The sequence below is a fragment of the Gallus gallus genome, chromosome 4 (genome assembly GCF_016699485.2).
Source record: "Gallus gallus isolate bGalGal1 chromosome 4, bGalGal1.mat.broiler.GRCg7b, whole genome shotgun sequence".
NCBI classification, from domain to species: Eukaryota; Metazoa; Chordata; class Aves; order Galliformes; family Phasianidae; genus Gallus; species Gallus gallus.
Window position 1 is genome coordinate 42,482,701 of NC_052535.1, and position 21,964 is coordinate 42,504,664.

The following is a 21,964-nucleotide window of genomic DNA, read 5'->3' on the forward strand; positions in this document are numbered from 1 at the left end:
TTAAGTGTTTTATTTGTTTATTTTTCCTCATATGGTCATTCTTTCTTTTAAGTCAACTAAAAAAATTGTAACAGTCTGTATTTGATTGCAGCATGTCACAAGGACATAATCTGAACTAAGGAGTCAGAACGGTCAGAACGAAGACAAATACCATATATCTGAAAATAACTAAGTGAACATAGAAATAACGTGTTGAATGCTCATAGCTATATGATTGTGCTAAGAAATAGGCAAAAATTTAATAACAGAATACTTTTCATGTTGAAATCATTTGTGATACTGTAATCAAATATAAGCAAAAGTGTTGGTGACACGTGTCACAACTGAAGCTGAATTGTCTTTCAATCAGTGGATAAAATCTGAGCCAAGTACTTAGAACTGTCAGGAATATCCAGGGTTATGTTTGGAATAACAATACAAATGACCCTATTACCACTGTTGAAATCCAGTCTTTTAGTCTTACTTACACTAACGCTACTTCATTCTGACAGTCTAAAATGATGTGGAAATGGAAGCAAATTGTATTTGCAGATGAACTGAGGGACAATGTGTTACATAAAGTAATGTAATTTTAATGTACCTTCATGTGTTGTAGGCCATATGTGCAAAGTTTTGAGTTCCTCTTTCTGTCATAGGAACATGTTCAGATTTGAGTCTTTTCATAGAATCATAGAATCGCTAAGGTTGGAAAAGACCCACAGGATTATCCAGTCCAACCATTTGCCCATCACCAATGGTTCTCGCTAAACCATGTCCCTCAACACAACATCCAGATGCTCTTTGAACACCACCAGGCTCGGTGACTCCACCACCTCTCTGGGCAGCCCAGTCCAGTGCCTGACCACCCTTTCAGAGAAGTAGTATTACCTAACGTCCAGCCTGAACCTTCCCTGGCACAGCTTGAAGCCATTCCCTCTAGTCCTATCACTAGTCACACGAGAGAAGAGGCCGACCCCCAGCTCACTACAACCTCCCTTCAGGTAGTTATAGAGAGCAATAAGGTCTCCCCTGAGCCTCCTCTTCTCTAGACTGAACAATCTTTTTTTGTAATTTTGTAGTACAATTTATTGCTATTCAGCATAAGATGAATTTATTTAAAAGGACGGAAGGGAAACTGTAGTTAAATTGCACCTTAATCAGTGTTTGAAAGTCATTATTTTATAACAGCCAATCTACTATTATAAAAAAAATCATTCTGTCTTGATCCAACTGTCAGATGGCTGTCAACACCTCCCTCAAAATACCTCTATAACTGAATCCAGATGACAGTCATAATCATCTTTTTGGGTCAGTTGTCAGTTGAATCTCATCTGAACTTCTTGTCCAGACTAACCAACTTGTTGGAAAAAGAAAAAGCCTTGAGGCTGTGCAAGTACATAGTCAAAACATTGGTGTGTTACCAACACTGTTGTAGTCACAGATTCAAAAAACAGCAGAGAGGCTGCTTTGAATAATATTACGCCCATCCTAGCCAGACTCAGTATGCATGTAGAAGTCCTTAGAGAAATATTTGATACAGCTGGAATAGAGCTTAGCTCTCCACTCTTTGTCCAGACTCTGGATAAATGATCCTGCTTTTCTAGCTGTATCTATCTGAGTACTTGCAAGTTACTGGAAGAGGGTGGTTTGGCCTGTAATTAAGGCAGCAGTCTGAAAGTCCATAAATTTAACTTGAATTTCCAGTTTTCTCACAGGTATTTAATTTTCTCAGAGTCTTGATTTCTTGTCTTGAAAAGAGGTAATGCTTTCTAGCTCTATTAAGAATGTTGTAAGGTATTGTTTCTTACCAATGGCAAAAATACAAAGCAGTCTTTGGAGACATAACTCTTCAAAAGCTTATTTGTTCAGTAGCCATATTTTTTCTGTACCTAGTAAAAATCTCTAAATTAGCATGTGATATGGGACTGCACTGCTATCAGTTTTGCCCATCGCAGCAAGGTCTAGCAGGCTACACACAGGTTTCTCTGAAATTCTGCCATGATCTTTCTGATACGGTTGCATAGATTCATAAAATGGCAAGCAGCTTGTACACCTGTTCCCAGGTGTGCCATGACTCTCCCATGGAGTAGCTTTGTGTCATTCTCATCTTAGCTGTCCCTTCCCAGGAGCAGAGCTCCAGGGCCCAGCACCTCCCCCTGCTTCCCCTCCTTAGGAATCTGCAGGGAGCAGATTGGCCTCCTCTTCTCCGGGGCAACCCTGAGCCTCTCCTTGTAGGACTTGCCTTTTCTTGCTTGTCTTGGATACTTAAATAGATTTTGATACAGATAAATCATTCAGCCTATACTCGTTGTTGTAGATTAACCCTACAGAAAATTTCTATTTTTTTCTGGAAGCTTGGTAATTCTTTGACCGCAATGACTTTCGTAGAATGATTTTGAGAAGTTAATTGAATATTTTCTGTACTATCATGTTTAGTCTTGTGTTGTTTTTTGTTGTTGTTGTTGTTGTTTGTTTGTTTTTTGAGTTGGAAAAGTGCTAGAAGTACATCTTTATTACAGATAATTTTGTTGTTTTCGTTGGAGCTTGTTTTTAATAATGTTTCAATATTTTCAATATCTGTGAGCAGAAATAAAACTTTAAAGGAAGTTCTAAGAATCTTTGTTGGTTTTGATATGCGAATGCAACAAATCAATAGAGGAAACGTGATGGAAAGTTGCAGAAGCAGCTAATTGCTGTACTGTTGTTAGAAAAGGAAAGATAGCCAATTAGTTCCAGTTATCCAAGCCCTGATTTACACAAAAGCAGAAGGGAGCATTTAATGACTTGTATTTAACATACTGCTCATCAGTACAGAATATGCATAGTGAAATTAAAGATATTTTATTCAGACATCCCAATCACTTCCATTTTTCTCTGAATAATATTCTTCCATTACTTCAAAACCAGTGATTGAAATATAGAAAAATGAATGTAAAAGTTCACCTTTGAAAAAAATAAAAAAAGCTAATTCTTGGTGATATGTTTTTTATAGGCACTTCAGGAAGGAAAAACTCAGAAGTTTTATTGCTTCCATTTCTGGAGTAGCCCATTCAGTGAATCAGATATAACAATGGTAGGGAAGGGAACAGAACGTGCTAAGCAGAGAAACTGACTTTATTAGAGCTGATATGTCATGCCATCTTTCTGACAAGAAATCAGCATTTCAACTAAAGGCTCTTTCTGTTAATTTATTTTCCTCTGGAAATTCATCTTATGGCATGCCTTGATGAAGAATATGCTTAATTTACATTAAAATTATGAGAACTATAAACAAATGCAGATCTTCTATCTGTCTTTTTTTCTTTTCAGCAAGTGGTAAATATTGTCTTACATATATATGAAAGAATTCTTGCATTACAGTTAGCAATGTAAATGCAACTTGTGGTAAAAACCTAGATAGCTATCAGTATGCATGTTAGTTCTGCTGTGGCTATAGTGGTGGTATCAGAGCAGTGCAAGGCTGCCAGGATCTCTGAACAGAGCAGAAATCCTGGATGCTGAAGCCCCTAGCATTCCCATTTATCAGCTACTAACTCTACACATCTTTTTACTTGACCAGACATTGCCCTAGTTTCCTCTGGTTGTCTGGGAAGGACTGATGTCTATCAAGTTCTTCACTGTAGAAGCATGACAACTACTGTCGTGCAATGACCACTGCTTTTCCTGGCTTTCTAAGAAGAACTAGGAACCTGATATGCCCTGAATGCTCCCATAAAGTATGAAATTCACAAGAGAGTGCCAGGAAGACCTCAGGTAGTAATCCAGAAGGATCCATGAGAAATTCTGTTGATTTCACTGCTATCTTTATACCTGGGTAAGATTCAGAGTCTTAGTGAATCAGTCAATGTCATTGTTATTCCATTATTACATCTATTTCTATCAATAAGTTCTCTGCTGTGTGTACTCATCAATTAGAAGTAATAGCATTAATGATGAATTATAACCCTTTTCAGGTAAGAGAAACAATTTATATGTGTAATTCTTAGGTATTTAGAGGTATAGATTGAACATTTTTGTGTGAATACGGTGCTATTTCTGATCCTGAATAGCTGTTTCTAACTATGAGTGATAGCTTACCCATGGTTAAGCACTTCAAAAGGGAAACTGGAGGAAAAGAAAAATGGAAACTTTCAAGCAGTGAACTGTTGGGAAAACAAACAGTAAGGCTTAATTTCTGAATAATTTTTATTAATTCTTTTTGTGAAATTAATAACCTATAAAGTGCCGTAGAAAAATTGCATACCAGAAGTTCCTTAGGGGAGCTTGCTTTTTCTTTCTTTTCCTTTTTTTTTCTTTCTTTTCCTTTTTTTTTTTTTTTTTTTTTCAGTTTCTGTTTCACATTGTTAGGTGAAGGAAATATTTCAAAAATCTGCCCTTTAAACACACTTGGTTTCTTTCTTCCCTTATACTTTGACTAATTGCATGTGTGTGCTAAAGTGATTGAAATCTATGAAGGGCATGGAAAACTTACAGCAATTGAAGGCAAATTTAGAAAAGAATGGTAACTGCTAAAGACCTGTGTTTATAGCCCTAAACCTACTTTAAAATATATATATATATGCACCTTCAAAAGAAATAGTTTAAGGAATTAATAAAGTGACTTTTAAGATTCAGCTGTCAATATTTTGTGTTTAATTGTTGAGCTATATTGCTTCTGTCTGTTAATAAGATCTCAGAGGAAAAACTTCTGCAATGTACCCAGTCATTATCCTAGCAGTTACTGAGTCATACACACAGTCTTTTTTTTTTCCTCGTATTTATTTATTTAAATAGCATGCAGAAAACTTAGGTGAAGGGAAAAAAAAGAAGTTATAATTTCTGCCAATATTCCATATAGTCTTTGCTTTTCTGCATCTTTGACATGTTATCTTGGTCAGGAGAAAAGTATTTTAAAGATCTTGACCTTTACATGCGACAGTGCAGACATTTCATACAGATTGGTTCACCCGAGTTCCCACGTTTCAGATAAGGTGATGCTCACTTAGAAGCATATAGACAGCATAGGCTGATAGCAACTGTCCTTGTTGTGTAGACAGATTAGTCTTATTGTAGAACAATATATCTCAGGCTAAAGATTCCTATGTATTTATATTAATTCAGAAGCTGGAACTTGGAATCAAAACTAGACTGAAAAAAAGATACTTTAACACTCTAAACAAGTGCCTGAAAAGGAAATGAATTGTATATGTGATGAAAATAGTAATAGCATGAATCTCCATATGCCTGGGGTTTCATGTTAAATAGAGGCAGAGGAGTTGAGAGTGCTTTTGTGCATCAGTGTAAAGTAGCAAATACCTGAGAGCTGACTTCTGTGTGACCTAAAGCAATGTTTCATTGGTGACTATTTTTTTTCCCATCATTTCTGTTCAAATGTCCTTCATAGTGAAATGAGATAGAATAATTCCACAAAACTTCTGTGGTTAATCCTTCTTATTTTGAATGGTGTCTATTCTTAAGCTCAGAATAATTTTTCAAAGGAAAACTTGGTGTCAGAGTGTCTCTGGAAGTTTTTAGTCAGCATCATACAGATAGCAACATTAAATGTAATTCCCTACTTGGTAGGAAGAGATTTGTTGTGTGGTACTTATGCACAGAAATATAGTCAAAGTTGTGGGGGAAAAAAGATGTACTAAAACACTGATTTACTTATCCTGTATTTCAGATGGGATTATACATTTGGAAGTCTGTCAACACTGTATGTTAAATTAATTTACTAAATCTAATTTAGGCTTCTGAACTTGCAATCCCATTAGAAAGAATTTGAGAATTTGCAGTATAATTGGAACTGTGGTGTTAGCCAAGGTCCTGATAAGCTGTCATAGCCTAATAGTTCATACCATTAATCATGAGTTTGCTTCCTGCAGTTTACAATGTATTGTTTCATAAAAGGGAAAAATGTTCATCAGTTTATCTTAATGCAAGTCTGACATGATTAAAAAATTCTCGAATTGAATGTTAATCATTGCTTGTAAAGGAAATGGCATATAAAGAATGTATAATAAGGAAAAGATGGTTACGATCTACTGTAGTTACATAAAGTGTTTCACATATGAAAAAACCATCTGCACTGTAAAATATAAAGCGCTGTTGACTAAGATCTGATTCTTTCACTCAAGCTTAGTTGTTTGGACACAGTACAGAAAACAGCGAGATAAATTTGAAACCAGACACCAAGAATAAATAAGGCTATTATACTCTGAAGTATTGGTTTGAATTTTGAGATATTTTCCGTGATGTAATCTCCAGAAGTTTAAACTTGGTATGTGCAAAATACAGGGTTGGTTTGCTTGATTTTTTCCTGGATGACAACAATCTTGCTTCCTCAGATTGTGAAATGACATTTCGCAATACTAGTTAAGAGATTTGGGGTGTAATATGAACCCACACAGGACCTCAGTTGCAGCCTTCTATTGTATGGCTATAGAAGAGGCCAGAAATACAACACTGTTTGTGGAAAGCAGTGGTTTCAGTACTCAAAGCAAAGATTTTGGGCAATTCTTGTGGTTGATGTTAGGTACATTCTTCTCCATTTCTTCTTCAGACCCCTTGCATTTGCTGTATTTGCATGTTGTTCTCAGTGCTTCCGAGGATAGGGGATGAGAGGGGGGCGGGGGAGGGAGAAGCAAACAAACTAGAGCAAAATAAAATCAAAAGAGAACACCAAGAAGCAGATCCTGGCTGCTACTTAACTTATTAACTTATCCTTAGGACTAAGGATAAGTATATTATTACCAGTGGATTCGCATTAGTATTAGTGATGAAGTTGTGTTGGTGAATGTGTAATACTTAGGGGTTTAAAACAGAGCCTGCCTGGAAGTAAGAAGTGAAAAAGAATTGAACAACTGAGAGTCCTTTAGAATGGATTCATCTTTGAGTGAAAAGAAGAAGGGAGAGCTCTACAGACCATCTAAATTGAGTTGACTTGTCTCTTGTGATACGTGTTAAAATTATCAAGTTTGTCAGTTCAGAGCAATTATATCTTGGCGCAGTGGCACAAAGAAACATTGCTTTCTTTTGTAGTTCAATTTCCAGTTGTTGCTTGTTTTGCTCTGAAAGTCCCAATTCAATGAAAGGGGAAATGCATCCTGACTAAGCTGTGGCAAAAGACCTGGAACAAGTACTTGACAGCAGTTACAGCATATCAATGCCATACTTTTCAGTTCAGAAGGAATGACAAAAGACAGATTTTCTTTACTGCTTTTGTGTCACCTTTTAAGCTTAAGACATAAAATAAGCTGCTGTAAACCAGCCTTAAAGACTGTTTCTTTTAAAAATTTTAAGAAGGCATTTCTTTGACCTGAATTCATGTCAAAAGGCCCAAAAGAGGATGATTCCCTTCTAATCTACATAGTACTGAAAGGAGCTGGGAATTAGCAAAGTATGATGGTGCAGCACGTTCGTTGCCTGCACAGTATTCAGTAACTTTGTGTGTTACAGACTTTATCATCTAGAACAATCATGATGATAATCACAATCAAGCCTTTCACAAGAAATCAGAAAGCTGTTGACACTTTGAAATTCATGTAGTGCTTGCCTGAACTTTGTAATTGCTAAGGTTCCTCAAAGATATTGAATAATGTATTGCTTTACAATATTACCCATATGCTTCTCTTTGACCTGATATTGCAAAACTAGGTCTTTTTTCTTGTGTTTGGCAGGGTACATAACAGACTTCACTAACACAATTTCAGAGTATGTTTTAGTATTTTGGCTTTCAAAAGGCCAGGAATAGAGTTGAATAGAATAGTCATTGCTAAAAAGGATTAATGAAATTGTGCCTACTGTCCTTTCATAACTTTCTTTTAAGGCTATGAATTAAGTGTCCAGTCTAGTTGTCTCAATGTTAATTATGACTTAAATATGTTAATTATGACTTAAATATATGTAAAACTTTCCATGTTTTCTTTCCTGTTTTCACTGTACAAGCTGACAGGAAAGTTATTGGGCTGGTGAAGTGATTTGTCTGACATCCTGTCAATATATTTGAAAAAGCAGAAAAACAAGGTTGTTTTGCTGTGATTTGCTTTATAGACACCGTCTCATCAAATAAAGCTTTGGGAATACTGCATTTTAAGGAGCCATAGCCAAAAGGAAGCTATGTTATGTGACACAGTCACCCCCCACACACTGGCAGTGAGTTGGTATCTGGGAGATGAAAGAATCTGTCCTCCTTTCCACACAAAAGTGAAAATAAATAAAAAATGAAGAAACCACGTTACTATAGGTGACACTTTATCTTGCTGATGTACTTGAAAGTGGATTTTGTAGTTGAGAGACTGATCTAATTTTAATATTATGCAAAAATTAAAAGAAATCTCTAAATAAACAAAATGTTAGTTAATATGTTTTTCTATATATATATTTTCCTAGCTTTTGTTGAAGTGGTTATACTGGGAAAAAATCCAAGCTTCACATGCTTCAGAAAGAAGAGTGAAAGCTGTGAGCTCTTAAAGTTCTAGAGGGCTGACATTTTAATTAGCTGTTATTAATCAGTAAGTGTTAAGCTAGTTACTACCATACTACCACTTCTGAATGACATTTAAATGACTTTTTCCCCAGCTGATAATATTTTGTTTTGAAGTTTGTAGTAAACTGTGATGTGGATCATAATATCACAGAATCACATGACTGTAGGGATTGGAATGGACATCTAGAGATCCTTGAGTCCAGCCCCCCTTCAGAGCAGGCCCCTTATAGCAGGCTGCACAGGTGGGTGTCCAGGTGGGTCTTGAATATCTCCAGAGAAGGAGAATCCATAACCTCCGTGGGCAGCCTGTTCCAGTTCTCCGCCACCCTCACTGTGAAGAAGTTCCTTTGCATATTGGTACAGAACTTTCTGTACTCCAGTTCATGGTTATTTCCCCTTGTCCCGTCCCCACAGACTGCTGGAAAGAGGTTGGCCATGTCCCTTTGACTGCCACACTTCAGATATTTATAAACATTAATCAGATCATTCCTGAGTCTTCTTTTTTCAAGGCTGAACAGACCCAGGTCACCCAGAGTTTCCTCATAAAAGCACATATATATTTTGTTGTTGTTGTTGTTGGGTTTTTTTGTTTGCTTTTCTTGTTTGCTTTTACTGCAGATTCTGATGTGTTACATGGAAACTTGGGAGTCCTCGAGTTTTTCTTAGCAATGTCATAAGCTCTCAATAACGACACTTTCTCATTTTGTCTCTATTTAGTAGATAGTAGTTATACTTCTCAAAAATGTTAATAAGGGTACTGATGAAAGTACGGATTCTTGGCTATAATTTTAGCTCACAAGCCTATCTCAGTACAGACCCAATTTGAGGCAACCTTATTCTCATTACCTTTAAGAGCTAAATTCCAGAGCCAAATCCCTATTTTGAGAAGGCCCTTAAATGAGAATCCTTGAGGGCAGATGTCTGACTGAATGCCTTCATAAAAAACAGGTCAGGTTTTCAAATATTTCGTGGTCGGCTGATGCAAACAAATGGGAGAAGAGGGAGGGAAAGAAATTGACTGGAAGGTTTCTCATTGCTTTGTGTAAAATCTGAATGAAACGTATAGACATCTTTTTCATTTATTTATTTATTTTTAGCACAAACTCTCACAGGCATTAAAGGCCTATTGAAGGACAAGTTCTTTCAGTAGCTTTGTGTGTATTCATTAATTTTCACAGATGAGCAGGAGGATGAATGTATTGTAGAGGAAACGAGCTCATTACTAATGATTTCTGTCAACTTCACATCTGATTTTAGCAAAAGCATTGTTGATTATCCAGAGATATCCAGATATCCAGAAAATATAGTGAAAATGAAAGAATCAAGACTCAATAACTAGAATAAATTTAACTTAATACATCAAAAGTTGAAAACATTTAAAAATGCCAAATTTAATTTTATACAGAAAGTCTTCCTCAGTGTCAACAGGATTTAGTCCAGTCTAAGTCCTCTGTCATAATTTCTCTCAATTTCAGCTATACATGTTGATGTTTTTAACTACTTTAAAAGTTAATTTTAATCCTTGAGAAAGTACTGGAAAAAAAAATAATGTGTGCAGAATTGCTTTCTCTAAGTTAAAGCAGTTGTCCAATGAATGAAGAGATGATTTAACAACAGCAACTTAAAAGGTAGTATTTCTGGTAATGTTTCTGAAACAAAGCCTACAACTTAAGTTAATCTCCGCTTAATATCCTCGTCTGTTACTGGTCATAGACGGCTAGAGAGGCATGTATGCTAGCTCTTGTAGCATGATTGTCAAAGATCCCTCCCTTTTCCTCAAAGACTGGATTTATTGAGGGGCTTTTTCTCATATGTGTGAAAGTAGAATTGAGAATTATTGTGTATTGTGTAATTACATCATGAGTCAGCATGACAGAGTTTAGTATTTTTGAAATTTTTCTGAATGAGGAACAAATTTTCAGGTAGTTGTTGCGTGTTAAAGTTAAAGCTGTATGCGTATGAGACTCTGGTTTGATATTCAACACTTTTTTTTTCTTGCTGTGATGGATGAGAAAGTACTGCATTGGTTCATAAAGTGTACACAATTTTTAAGAGTTTGTTTTACAATATGTATATATATATATTTATTTGCTTCCTTTAGTCCAGACTTCAGCAAATAGAAAGGAATTCAGCAAATACTTTTGGCTGAATTCAAACATCAGTTTTCAGCATATTAACCCCTCTGAAAATGTTCTTATTGAGCATATGCAAGTTCCTGGTGAGTAATATATAAATGTGGGCCTTGGGATAAATTCTCAGTTGCGTTCTGTAGGTGTTGAGTTGTCCTTTCAAACAGAAAAATATTTTAAACTCATTAGTTGGAATTCAGTTCATGGTTGAAGGTGATTTTGTTGAGTCTCCACATCTGTCTCTGCTTGATTCCACAGTATATTGACTCACAATTTCAGTCAGCTTTAGTACAGAAGTTTAGTCAAATTTATGTCAGAGACTTGAAAAACAGTTGACATTAATTAGGCTCTTGATATTCAGAAACAAGTGAATCAATGACTGGGGAGGACAAAGCCTGTGTAGAGCTGTGCTCATGCCAGGTCAAGCATTACGTTTAGTTCTCCTTACCGCAAGAATATCTGTCAGTTGTAAGGCTCTTTACAAATGAAGAATTCATTTTTAACCACCAAATGAATGATAAAAGACAAAATTAATGAATATAGCAGAAGTGGTGTCTTGTAAAAGGAGAGGAAGGCAGTTACTGAGAAGCACGATGCCTCTGAGTATATGCAGCTGCAGTAGTATCAATATCATTTTCAGAAGAGGAGAGTGACTGATTTGACAAAAGAAGACATGGAAAGGAGAAAAGAGCATCAAGATACAAAGTGTTACTTTAGGTCTAGTAGAAAAAATGTACTATTTTTTAAGTAAAGCGTAAGGATACGTTGCTGATTCAGTTCCCTGGGATCACACAGCTTGTCTTGAGGATATTCTAGTACCTCTGAGTTTTGCAGTCATGTCTTTATTAAGCTAGGCACTTATGTGCATGCTGGGCTTCAGTTTCATATTATCTGAGAACAATGAGACTGAGTTGTATAGTGCTATGGCTCTATGTGGACTTGAATATGCAATAAAATTCAGACATACTGCCTGAGGAACTTAGCGTCTTGGCCCTAAGTTCGCAAACTCCTCTTGCTTATGAGTGCTTTTCTCAACTTTACAAAAGGAGATAGGATGGTCTTGTTACTGAGTCATGGTGCTGAAAGTCAGTTCTTGTTCCTGGGACTGCCTTACACTTCAGCTGTGAGCATTTAATATCTCCATGTGTAAGAATGGATACAGACATTTTTTCTAGTAGAGGTCTTACAGGCTAAATCTAAATTTACTGGAAGCTGTGACAGTTCATGTATTTTTTCTCTGTGGGATGCACACCATGGGGTAGTGCTTTTATTGCACACTGTGGACTCATGCATAGCTAAACTCCTTTTTACAGGCTATTCCATCTTATTTGTGTAACAGCCACACAGCCACCTTCCAGAGCTACTTTAGACTGATTCATGTGAAAAATAAAATAAATTAAAGAACTCCTAATAGTAGAGTTGTTCTGTGGCACATCCTGTTGTTATTCTGCGATGGAATGCATTAAACAGCACATGCTTATGATACATTTTAGAATGAAGAAAGAAGGGGGAAGGAAATGTCTTGTGTTAGTTACAGCTGTTCAATGCCTTTTGTTCTGTATTTCAGTATTTTCCTAAAACTGCCTGAGCAAGTGCAATTTTGCATTAAGAGATCTGCATAGGCACACACACTAATTATAGAAAATCTCCCAGCACTAGCGACAGCTACAATACTATTCTTGAAATAGTTTTATATGAATTAATTTATCTAAGCACTGAAACAAACGTTCTTCAGGTAATCTGGTTACCTTGTGAAGCCTTTTTATGGCTGAACTCTCTTTCTCACATGCTTGCTCATTCAGGGCTTACAAGGTTTGGCTCTGATTAATGGTTTACAGCCAGTCTGTCCCAATGTTAAATGAAAAACACATTCCTGTGGCTGTGGCATTCGGTGATAAGTATTTAGACTAAAGAGAAGATGTACTGCGCATCCCTTGGCTACAGGGTCGTGACTAGATTCAGTTCAGCCTGCAGAACACTGCTGTGGATATTGCTGCTCTGCTGTAGTGATAGAGCAGTTCATATCAAAACAGCATGTGTTGCTGCTTATCTTGCATAGTAAACAGTGGCTTTCTAAATACACTGGACATATCAAATAGTATGTTCTTTTTTTTCCTTCCTTCTTTTAATCTAGATTTATTAAAGTGGGAAAGAGGGTACAAGGGTTCTTTCTGCTTATCAAACCATTGCAGTATTTGAAGCAAGCGTTACAAGCTGTAGATTTTTTAAAAACATATTTATTCTTATAAAGTATTTATTCAAATATTTGGACAGTTTACTTTTCAGAGTTCATCTAGTTTTCTGTTTGCTGAGATACGACAGTGCCACAGGCTAACCTCATGACGCGTTTGGAAGCAATTTCCTGCCCCCCATGCACTGTATTTTTGCTCAGCAACGTACGTTGGAAATTCAGAGGTGGCATTTTTTATGTTACACAGGAATGAAAAAGGCAAGGGATATATTACCTTAATATTCCAGAAAGTATAGTCTATAAGATTTAGAAATTAATTATTGACTGAGAACATGCACGAATTTAAGATACAGCCCACTGTCTGGATGTAAAATAAGAAAAATACAATGAATAATATAAATGCTATCATAACAGTTGGAAAAATCCATCTCTGCTTAGCTGTGTAATGTGCCTTTTCTGCTAGGATGCAAACGTCAGCAGCAGGGGCCAGGCTGAAATTCAGAGCAATATCCAGTGGAGTGCCTGGATATCTGGGAAAGCTAAGCTCACGAGCACAGAGCTCATTTTCTCTTCCTGCAAATTGATTGGCTCAGCGAACAATATTTTATTAAAGATAAGCAAATAACTAATTCCTTAAGTATAGCGATGGTTATTTGCAGTCCAATTTGGCTAGGGCAGCTGATTGTTCATCACTTCTGTACTAAAGTCCCCCTTACTTGTTAAGGTTGATCCTTGTAGTGTAACAGGAGCCGATTCAAGTTGCCGGAGCCTTGCCAATGTGACCTGGAGATTCTGCCACTTTGCCAGCCTTTGCCATTCCCTGCTCTGTTAACTGCCTTACTTCCCTGGGCTGCTCACCGCTGCCAGTGCTTTTCCCAACTTTTAGACACCCACCAAATCATTGTGTCTTCTGGCAGCAGTTTCTGCTCTGTAGAGCACACAAAGCTATTCCCACAGCGTATGCAGAATACTATTAATCTGCTTCTCTCAATTCACATCTTAAAATCTCATGCCATTTTTTTTTTTTTTTGCATTCTGACACAGAAGTTACAATCTTTAGATTAACATGAAGACACAGCCTCAGTCTGGATAGTCTATGGAAATCTGAAAGTTATGTGTAATGCAGTTAAAAAGCTGTATTTTTTCACTTTGATATGCATTTCTTTTAACACTAATGCTTTTCAAACATAGTAAGAATGCATATGTAAAATAAGTCTATTTCAGAGGTTCCCACTTGTATCTCAGATCCTCCTCTCAAGGAAATGCTCTTACTTTATCATGTTGTGTGGAATTTCTTATTGTTGAGGAATAGGGAAATGCGTCACAAACATAAGCATATATCTCATTTCTATGTTAGCAATAGACTCTTTTCATTTTTATCCCATGCTAGTGTTAAGCAAACAGTGTTCTAAAGATTCAACTACAATACAGTATGGACACACACTCTCAAAACTTTAAGGAACATATTCATCCTTCATCCCTCTTCTGTGTTTTTTGGGTAAGGTTTTTTTTGTTTGTTTGTTTTGGTTTTTTTTTCGTTTTTTTTTTTTCTCCAATTGCAGTAGTGAGCAGGCAATCTAATTACAAAATTTGAAGTTTTGTCTTTTTCTTCCAACCAATGGTACTTGCATAAAGCATTCCTGACGAGGGAGGTAATTTAGTTCATGTTTCTCCTGCCGACCATCATGTTACTGTAACAGCAGTTGTGAAAGCACAAGGCCTTATATTCATGCCCAATAACTTTTCCAAACCACTTACTAAGGACTGCATGGTCCTTGAAAAGAAATCAAATATATGCTACTGGCATCTGAATGATGATAAAATACTTTGGACTTGAATGTTTTCTATCAGAAAACTGCAGTGAATTTTTGTTTGTTCTCTATATTGGTTTGATCTTGAAACAGTAATAAATAAATTTTATTATATATTTACAAATAAATGATTTATTCTCGCCTGAAAGATGTATTGCTCATGATTTAGATGCCAGGGATTTTGTTTTCTCCCAATTGCATAAGTAAGATTTGATTATAGCTGTATCTGTAACGCTAAGGAAAAGCCTTTTATATTGCCTCTGAATTTGACAGAGTTATGTAATAAATAATTCAGCGTTGTAAATCTTAGTGCAATGGTTTTCCAAGCTGTTACCAGATAGAGTAGCCAAGAAAATAAAACAAATAGACATTTTTAATCCCATTTTCATTGATAAAAAAGTCAATCAAATTGCTTTCCTGTAATTTAGACTCATGAAGTTGTACAGCTATGGGATACACTTAAGTCTGGGAAAAGTAGAGGAGAATTGAGACAATTATGTTTCCATTTCTTCTGCAAGTTTTGTTGAGTTTGAGAAAAAAATATGTAATTCCAGCAATTTATGTCTAGTCCTTCTAATACATTTCATAGGGTTTATAGTAATTTAAGATTGAGGCCAACCTCACTCAGTAGTCAAAGTTGTATCAATGATCTCTCTGAGGCACAGCATCATTCTTTTCTTCACCATTTATGACTTTCACCATTCCCCTGATTGTGTCTCCCATTGCTTCACTACTCTTCTGGTTAGAAAAAAATGTATTATTTTCTACCTATTTCATATGAAGGCAATTACTTTCACGGGAGCCATGTACAGTTTTAATTTCTCACTCTTAACATGTTAGTAGACTGTTTCTTTTATCCATTTCTTGATCTGAAATGCTTTTTAGTGGAAATGAATGTTAACATGTAAAACCACAAAACCATTTGTTCAAAGCAAGCGGAGCCTACCATAGCATGAAACAAGAAAGTGATTTGATGAAGTAGCTTCCTTTTCTACTTTTTTTTTCCCCAAGATCTCTTCTGTAGTAGACTTGAGTCACGAACTAATTTTACATACTTAAAAAGTGTTCATGCAAATATCTTCTGTAGGTTTCAAAATACAGAAATTTGTGGACAGGCTGAAAATTCTACTAAATGTAAATACTCTAGGAGTAGATGAGACATATACTGTCAAAAAGAGAAATCCTATTACGTACATTTATGAAATCACCACTCATTTCAAGATAATTTAACCAGAATTTTAACAGATGTGCTTCGCACCATGCCCCCTTCTGTGAGGAGGAATGATGTAGAAAAGCCTTTGAAATAAATAAGATTATTTCATTAGTCTTTAAATGGCAATTCACTTTTTCCCTAAAAGGCAGAATATGATGGTGGTCCAAATTCAGAATGGACTGTCTGTTATACTTATTAGCTTATACTGAAATAATATGAACACCTTCTCCACAGCAAAAGATGAAAAATTGTATAAAGCTGTGCCACTGAAGTACATGCTTAGGGAGAATTCTGACTCATTTTTCTATGCAGATTCTTTTTCCAAAGTCAAAAAAACCCAAACATAATGCATTAGAATAATTCAGAAATAATGTAAAAAAAAAAAAAAAAACACAACCCTTTGTATTGCTTTAAAGAGTTATTATTATACAAAATAGTAGAATATACTGTAAATTTATTTTTATTTTAATGTATTAAAATGAAATCTTATATAGTAAAGTGTTTAGCATGTAGAAAATTCTCATTCCTAATCACAAATATCAAGCTTGGACATTTCTAAATTAAAACATGCTTAAATACTTCATGAACTGTGGCCTTGACTTGGTGTGACTATGATACTTAGTGTTAGTAAACTGATAGCAGTGGATATAAATAGTGAATACTTACGATTTGTACACGGTTCTTCCCCCAGTACAGTGAGTGGACTGTGCTGTTTACCCACCTACTTTCCTCTGTTAAGATGCCAAGCAGCAGTTTAACTTCCTTCAACTCATTTGGCAAGGCCAGTTTTCTCTACCATGCCAGCTGAGCTATAGATAACGTTCATCTGAAAGTAAATAAACAGGAATTAAAAAAAAAGAAAAGAAAAAAAGAAAAAAAAAAACAGAAGCTGTTCTAATGTGCTTTTTTATTGTTAATTTTATCAAGCAAGGTCTCTTATCCACTGTATGCTGAAGCTGTACAGAGCTTCTCTTTTGTTAGATGTTCAAACTGATTTCCAGATGATACATTTTGCCAGCAGTACCCCTGTTCTCTTCATAATCATCACGCCTGGCTGATCCAGAGACATTATTCTGCTATTACACATTTGCGCTGAGAATACAGAATGTTTCTGATTTTCTTGTCTCAACCTAAGCTTCCCTTCATGCCATCTGCTGAAAAATAAGGCTTGCTCTCCTTCTGTTGCATCTGTATTTAATATAAACAGTAGATGTTTTAACTGAGGTTTTCTTAAAGTATCAATTATCACAAGCTATCAAGCATAAAACTTAAATTCATTAGTGCTAGGTATAGAGTGTGTTATTTCCTAGAGGACAGTAATATCCCTGATTGGAGCTAAAAAATTCCTGAGCATCTGGTATTTGACCAAGTCAGTACTTTCTCTGGATGTCTAGATTATCTTACTTTACTCTTTGTTTATTTGACAGTTGTTGGATAAGAATTTTGTGGTGGTGTATCAAATATAAAAAAAATATATATTAAATTTAACATTTGAGTACTGTAGAGATGTCATTAAAAAAAAAAATCTAGCATATTTTCCAAGTGTTGTTTACATTGAGTAATGAGCTAAAAGTTAAAATCAAGGTGTAAGAACTCTGCAGTGAATAAGTTTAGAGAGCACTTCATGAATTAACAGCACTGTTCAGATTCTTCTTGTGCTCCACAGTGTAGCCTGCTGCAGAACGTTTGGGGCCCAAGATGAACACACGTGTACACAGATGATTCTGGTTCTTCGGGATTCTTCCCCTCCTTTCCCCACCTTTTGAAAAACCAAGATCTGAGTAAATGAGCAAGAAGTCCTGGGGTAATTTTTGCTGCAACTGTAAACCAGCCTCAAACAGGGTTAGGAGCAAGTCTTAGGGTTGGCTTTGTTTGCTGCACTAGGGCCTGCTTCCTGTTCTGTTCCCTACACAACTTTATAGCCGTGATGGCCTTACTGAATTGCTGTTTTGCCTTCAGGCAGAACAACAAGCACAAGACGGCTTGTCTTTCTCTGTCAGTAGTTTGAAAGTACCGTTCTGTAGCCTGCACAGTAAGTCTCTTGGTTCTCTTTTTCACCAGAATGTTACTCTTCTCATACTGTGATTTTTTTCCCTGTTGATTCTGGCATTTTAGGTAGACTTTGGTATAGTTCATCTCCAAACCAGTGTGCACTGAAGGTAACTGCCTTCAATAATCTAGGAAGGCAAGTCAGTAACAGAAGGGAATTTAATATGCTTACAGTAATTTGTAATGCTGGGAAGACTCATATATAGCAAGTTGCTGCATAAAGAGAACCATTCAGGCCTATGGATTCTCCAGAAGTAATCCTCATTTTATTATTATTATTTTTTTTATATTCAGCTTCTAAGCACATTCTCTTCTTCAAGTTCAGCCATTAGAAATCACCTCTTTTTAACCAGAGCTCTTTTAGAAAAATTAACCAACTGCTGTACAGCAGGAGCTGGGAGGTGATTGTCTCAGCCCTAGTTGATCAGGAGCAGCTGAAAGGTAAGAAGGCAAGTAAAAGCTGGGAGAAACACCCACTGGATTATTAAAAGCCCACATGCCTCCAAGCATATATTTTAGTGTCAGGGTGTAGTCATGCTTCACAACTTCTAGTGTACCTTATGACCCAAGTTCCTGTATACGTGCAAAAGCAATCTATATATTGCAGTGGGTCAAATACTTGGGGCTAAGATGTCTGTCTCAGGGTTTGAATTACTGTAGCTTATTGTCGCTGTACTATGAAACAGATCTAATTGAATTCTGAGTAACACTCTGAAATGTTTAGTTCCTCCCCATATTAAGTATGAAATCATAAAAATTCATATTAGTTTTAGGATATGATAATGTGTATCTCAGAGATGTTTTAAAATAAAAATGACAAAATACCTGTTAGTAATGAAACAACATAACCGAAGAGTATTTCAGAATTCAGTTTTTCCCCCCTTTGTAAATAACATCAATTATTTTCATTAAGACTTACAGTGAAATTGTACGTTTGTGCAAGATTTGGGATAAAAGGAATATTTTATCTGAAAAAAAATCTGAAAATTAGCAACTACAGCATCTTTGATTGTATGGCCCATTTTAAACTTCTTTATTCGTGCAGTTTGAACTTCTTAGACCATTGACAGAGATTCATAGTCTTTAAGGGTACCACTGACTGTTTCTCCTGGCTTGCTTTGCTTTCCTCTTCATCCCCTCCTGCAGCTGCTCCTGATCGACTGAGGACCAGATGAAGTGGCCATGGTTACTTACCAAATCTAGCTGGGAAGCAGATTAATTTTCTTATAAGATCTCAAGTGAGAGGAGCTATTTTCTTATGAGTGTGCACTGAGGGAGAAGAACGGAGTGGTTATAAGCTGATCAGTGAGATGTAGAGGAACGCATATCTTCCTGAGACCATGAGTAGGCATGAAGAGCTGTGTCCTCTGTAAGAACAAAGAGGATAAAAAAATAGTTGAAAAGAAAAGGACTTTCTCGTTTTCATTTTCTTTCAAGTGTTATTGTTTATTCTCTGCTCTCTCACTGGAAGAGAGAAAGGTATAGTTGCCTGAGGTAGGTACTAAGCAAGCCAAGTGAGTTGATGAGAATTAACTTGGGAACAAAAAGCTGGAATAGAAAGCCTGTCCTTTGCCAGGGAACTAGCAGCTGGTTTCTTTAGGGAACTGAAGTGACCACTTTCTGAAACCAAATCGGCAATGTGAAGACACTAGAAGTGCTGAGGACATCTGGCTGGTCCCTTGGAGTGCAAGGGTGTTTAAGGAGCCCAGAGCAAAACATTTGGTTTCATTACTGTTTATTCTGGAATGTTGCATGCCCTCAACCTTAATGCTGAAGCATACATTGGAAATAGTGTGTGTAGGGAAGTGTTTTGCCTGCTAAAGCACTGCATAACCGAGTGCTCCATTTTCTCAGATCAGTCAGAAACAGTTTGCTGAAAACCATCCCTTCATTCAGAATTCTACTATGAAAAGTGGATTCTGATGCAAAAAGACTTTGTTTAGCTTAATCTACAAATTGAATTTTTACAGATAAAATGGCTTTAGGCTGACTGTGTCTCTGAAAGGAAGGCAACCTGGTTGAACCAAGAGGGACTTCTTATGTTTCTTCTTCTACCTGCTTTATATGTTTGTATTTGGAGAATCAGGAGTATTGCTTTATTGGTTACTTGTTTCACTGTAGAAATCTTAACCAGGTAAAATGCAGGCAACAGGCATTGCACACTCCTGTGCTGAAATGGCTTTACTGTAAAGTAATTTAACAAAATAGTGTAACTACCATTAGAAACAGTGCATAATTTTAATAGACATATGATGAGATGCTTGTTATGATTGAGATGTGTGCCCAAGTACCAAAGGATATACAGCTTAAATCTAGTTTTCCCTGAAATTGTGATTGAAGTATTGTAGAGGAGAAATTTAATCTCACTGTTCTGCCTGTACTTAAGAGTCCAACTGTGTTACCTCAATATCATTAGTAAATCTAGCTTGTTGTGTGAAAGTTTTGTTTTCCTCATAGATATGTAATTGCGAATTCCATAAAATTAACAGAGAAAGGTCACTGAGACTTTTCATGAGGTGAAAAGAACACATTTTTGGTTTGTTTTTTTCTTCCAATTTAGTTAAGTGTTCTATTAGATTTTTGAAGCAACAAAAGAAGGGGAAAAAAAGGCCCATGGAACTGTGAAAAAAAAAAAAATTGTGATGAAGAGTAAGAAATGGATTAAAAGCTCTTTTCCCTTAACTGCAAAATAAAGTTTTACTTACCTTCCAACTCCAATCTGAGGAAACAGGGCCAAGGAAAATAACTTCTGTTCCAGAAGCAAAGATGGCATAAGTTTTGTTCTGATGTTTATCTTGGAGTAAGAAGTTTGTCATCCCTATGAGCCAATCCTGCACACCAGAGAGAGAATGAGCTCTGTGCTGAAAGTGTGCCTCTTCTGCAGCACTTGTTCTGAATCCTATGCTAAGCTAATTTAGGAATATCTCAACAGATTTTATTCTTTATCTCCTATGTTTATCAATAAAGACGTTGGAAGAAGTTAAGTAGATATGTTTCAGAGCCAATGCACTAATTGATCTGTTTTTTTGTCTTTGTAGTCCATTCTGTGCTATCAGTTTGAGACAAATAATTATTTTGTTTCATTGTAGGGAAAGGTGAACATGGAAAGCCCTACCCTCTGACAGAGGAAGACCATGATGATTCAGCTTATAGAGAAAATGGCTTCAACATATTTGTTAGCAACAATATAGCACTGGAGCGGTCTCTGCCAGACATCCGACATCCTAAGTATGTAAATTGTCCCATGGACTATTTCACTCTAAGGTTTTTCTCTTTGAATATATTTAAATAAGCTGCTTTCCTGGAAAGTGGAATAGGAGAGCTCAGCCAACAAAGTGCCTGTTTCATTAAATAGGAAATAGTAAATTTTTCACTATACTTAAATCATATTCTCTGTCTTTTAAGCTGGCTTCCCATCTTATTATTTACATACAAAGACTATAGAAGACCTCTTCTGTTACAAAATGTTACAAAATGATTTTTATGACGTTTCTGGGTGTAGTGGTTTCTTAGGTAGAGATAGATAACACTTCACATTTAGAAAACTTTATTCAGCTTCTCTCTTGTTAATAGTTGCAGAGCTTTGGTGGCAGACTTAGAAGTTGCATGAACCTTAATTGGTTAAATTTTTGGACCAGTGTCTGCAAACAGTTTATGCTGGTTTTGTTACATAAAAAAGCTTCAGATCTTGATGGGGTGGGGAGAGGAAGAGAAATACCATTGCATCTTCTTCTTCCATGCTCTATTACTAAAACTGCAGAAGATAATTATTAAATACAAAAGAGAGGTGGCATGTCTATGCTCTCTGTATGTTTTTGCAAGTTGATCTTTTGGTAATTTATTTCTCACTCACTACTATCTGCATAGTCATTGACATTTCCCCATGTGTCCCCAGAAGCGAAGTGAGTAATTTGTTCTCAGAAATGCTGTGGTAGAAGTATGTTGGTGCTGTGCCAGCCTTTCTCTGTGCCCCCCTCCTCCTCCAAACCTAGCCCTATCTGTCATTGGGTTCACTTGAGTGTCTCACTTGGGAAACTTGAACCTTCAAGGTATCATTTTCATGTTCCAGTTCAGCTAGGTTCCTATGACCTTCATGAAGTCTTATGTGATGGATGTTATTGTAGT

At 36.3% G+C, this 21,964-nt stretch overlaps 1 protein-coding gene across 1 annotated transcript in view; it reads left to right on the forward strand.

Annotated features, from left to right (window-relative positions):
- GALNTL6 (polypeptide N-acetylgalactosaminyltransferase-like 6) overlaps nucleotides 1-21,964 on the forward strand; it is a 429,682-nt gene that overhangs the window by 149,220 nt on the left and 258,498 nt on the right. The window contains exon 3 of the mRNA XM_420520.8: nucleotides 20,929-21,067. Coding sequence (XP_420520.3) covers nucleotides 20,929-21,067 — 139 coding nt within the window. The remainder of the gene's footprint in view (nucleotides 1-20,928; nucleotides 21,068-21,964) is intronic.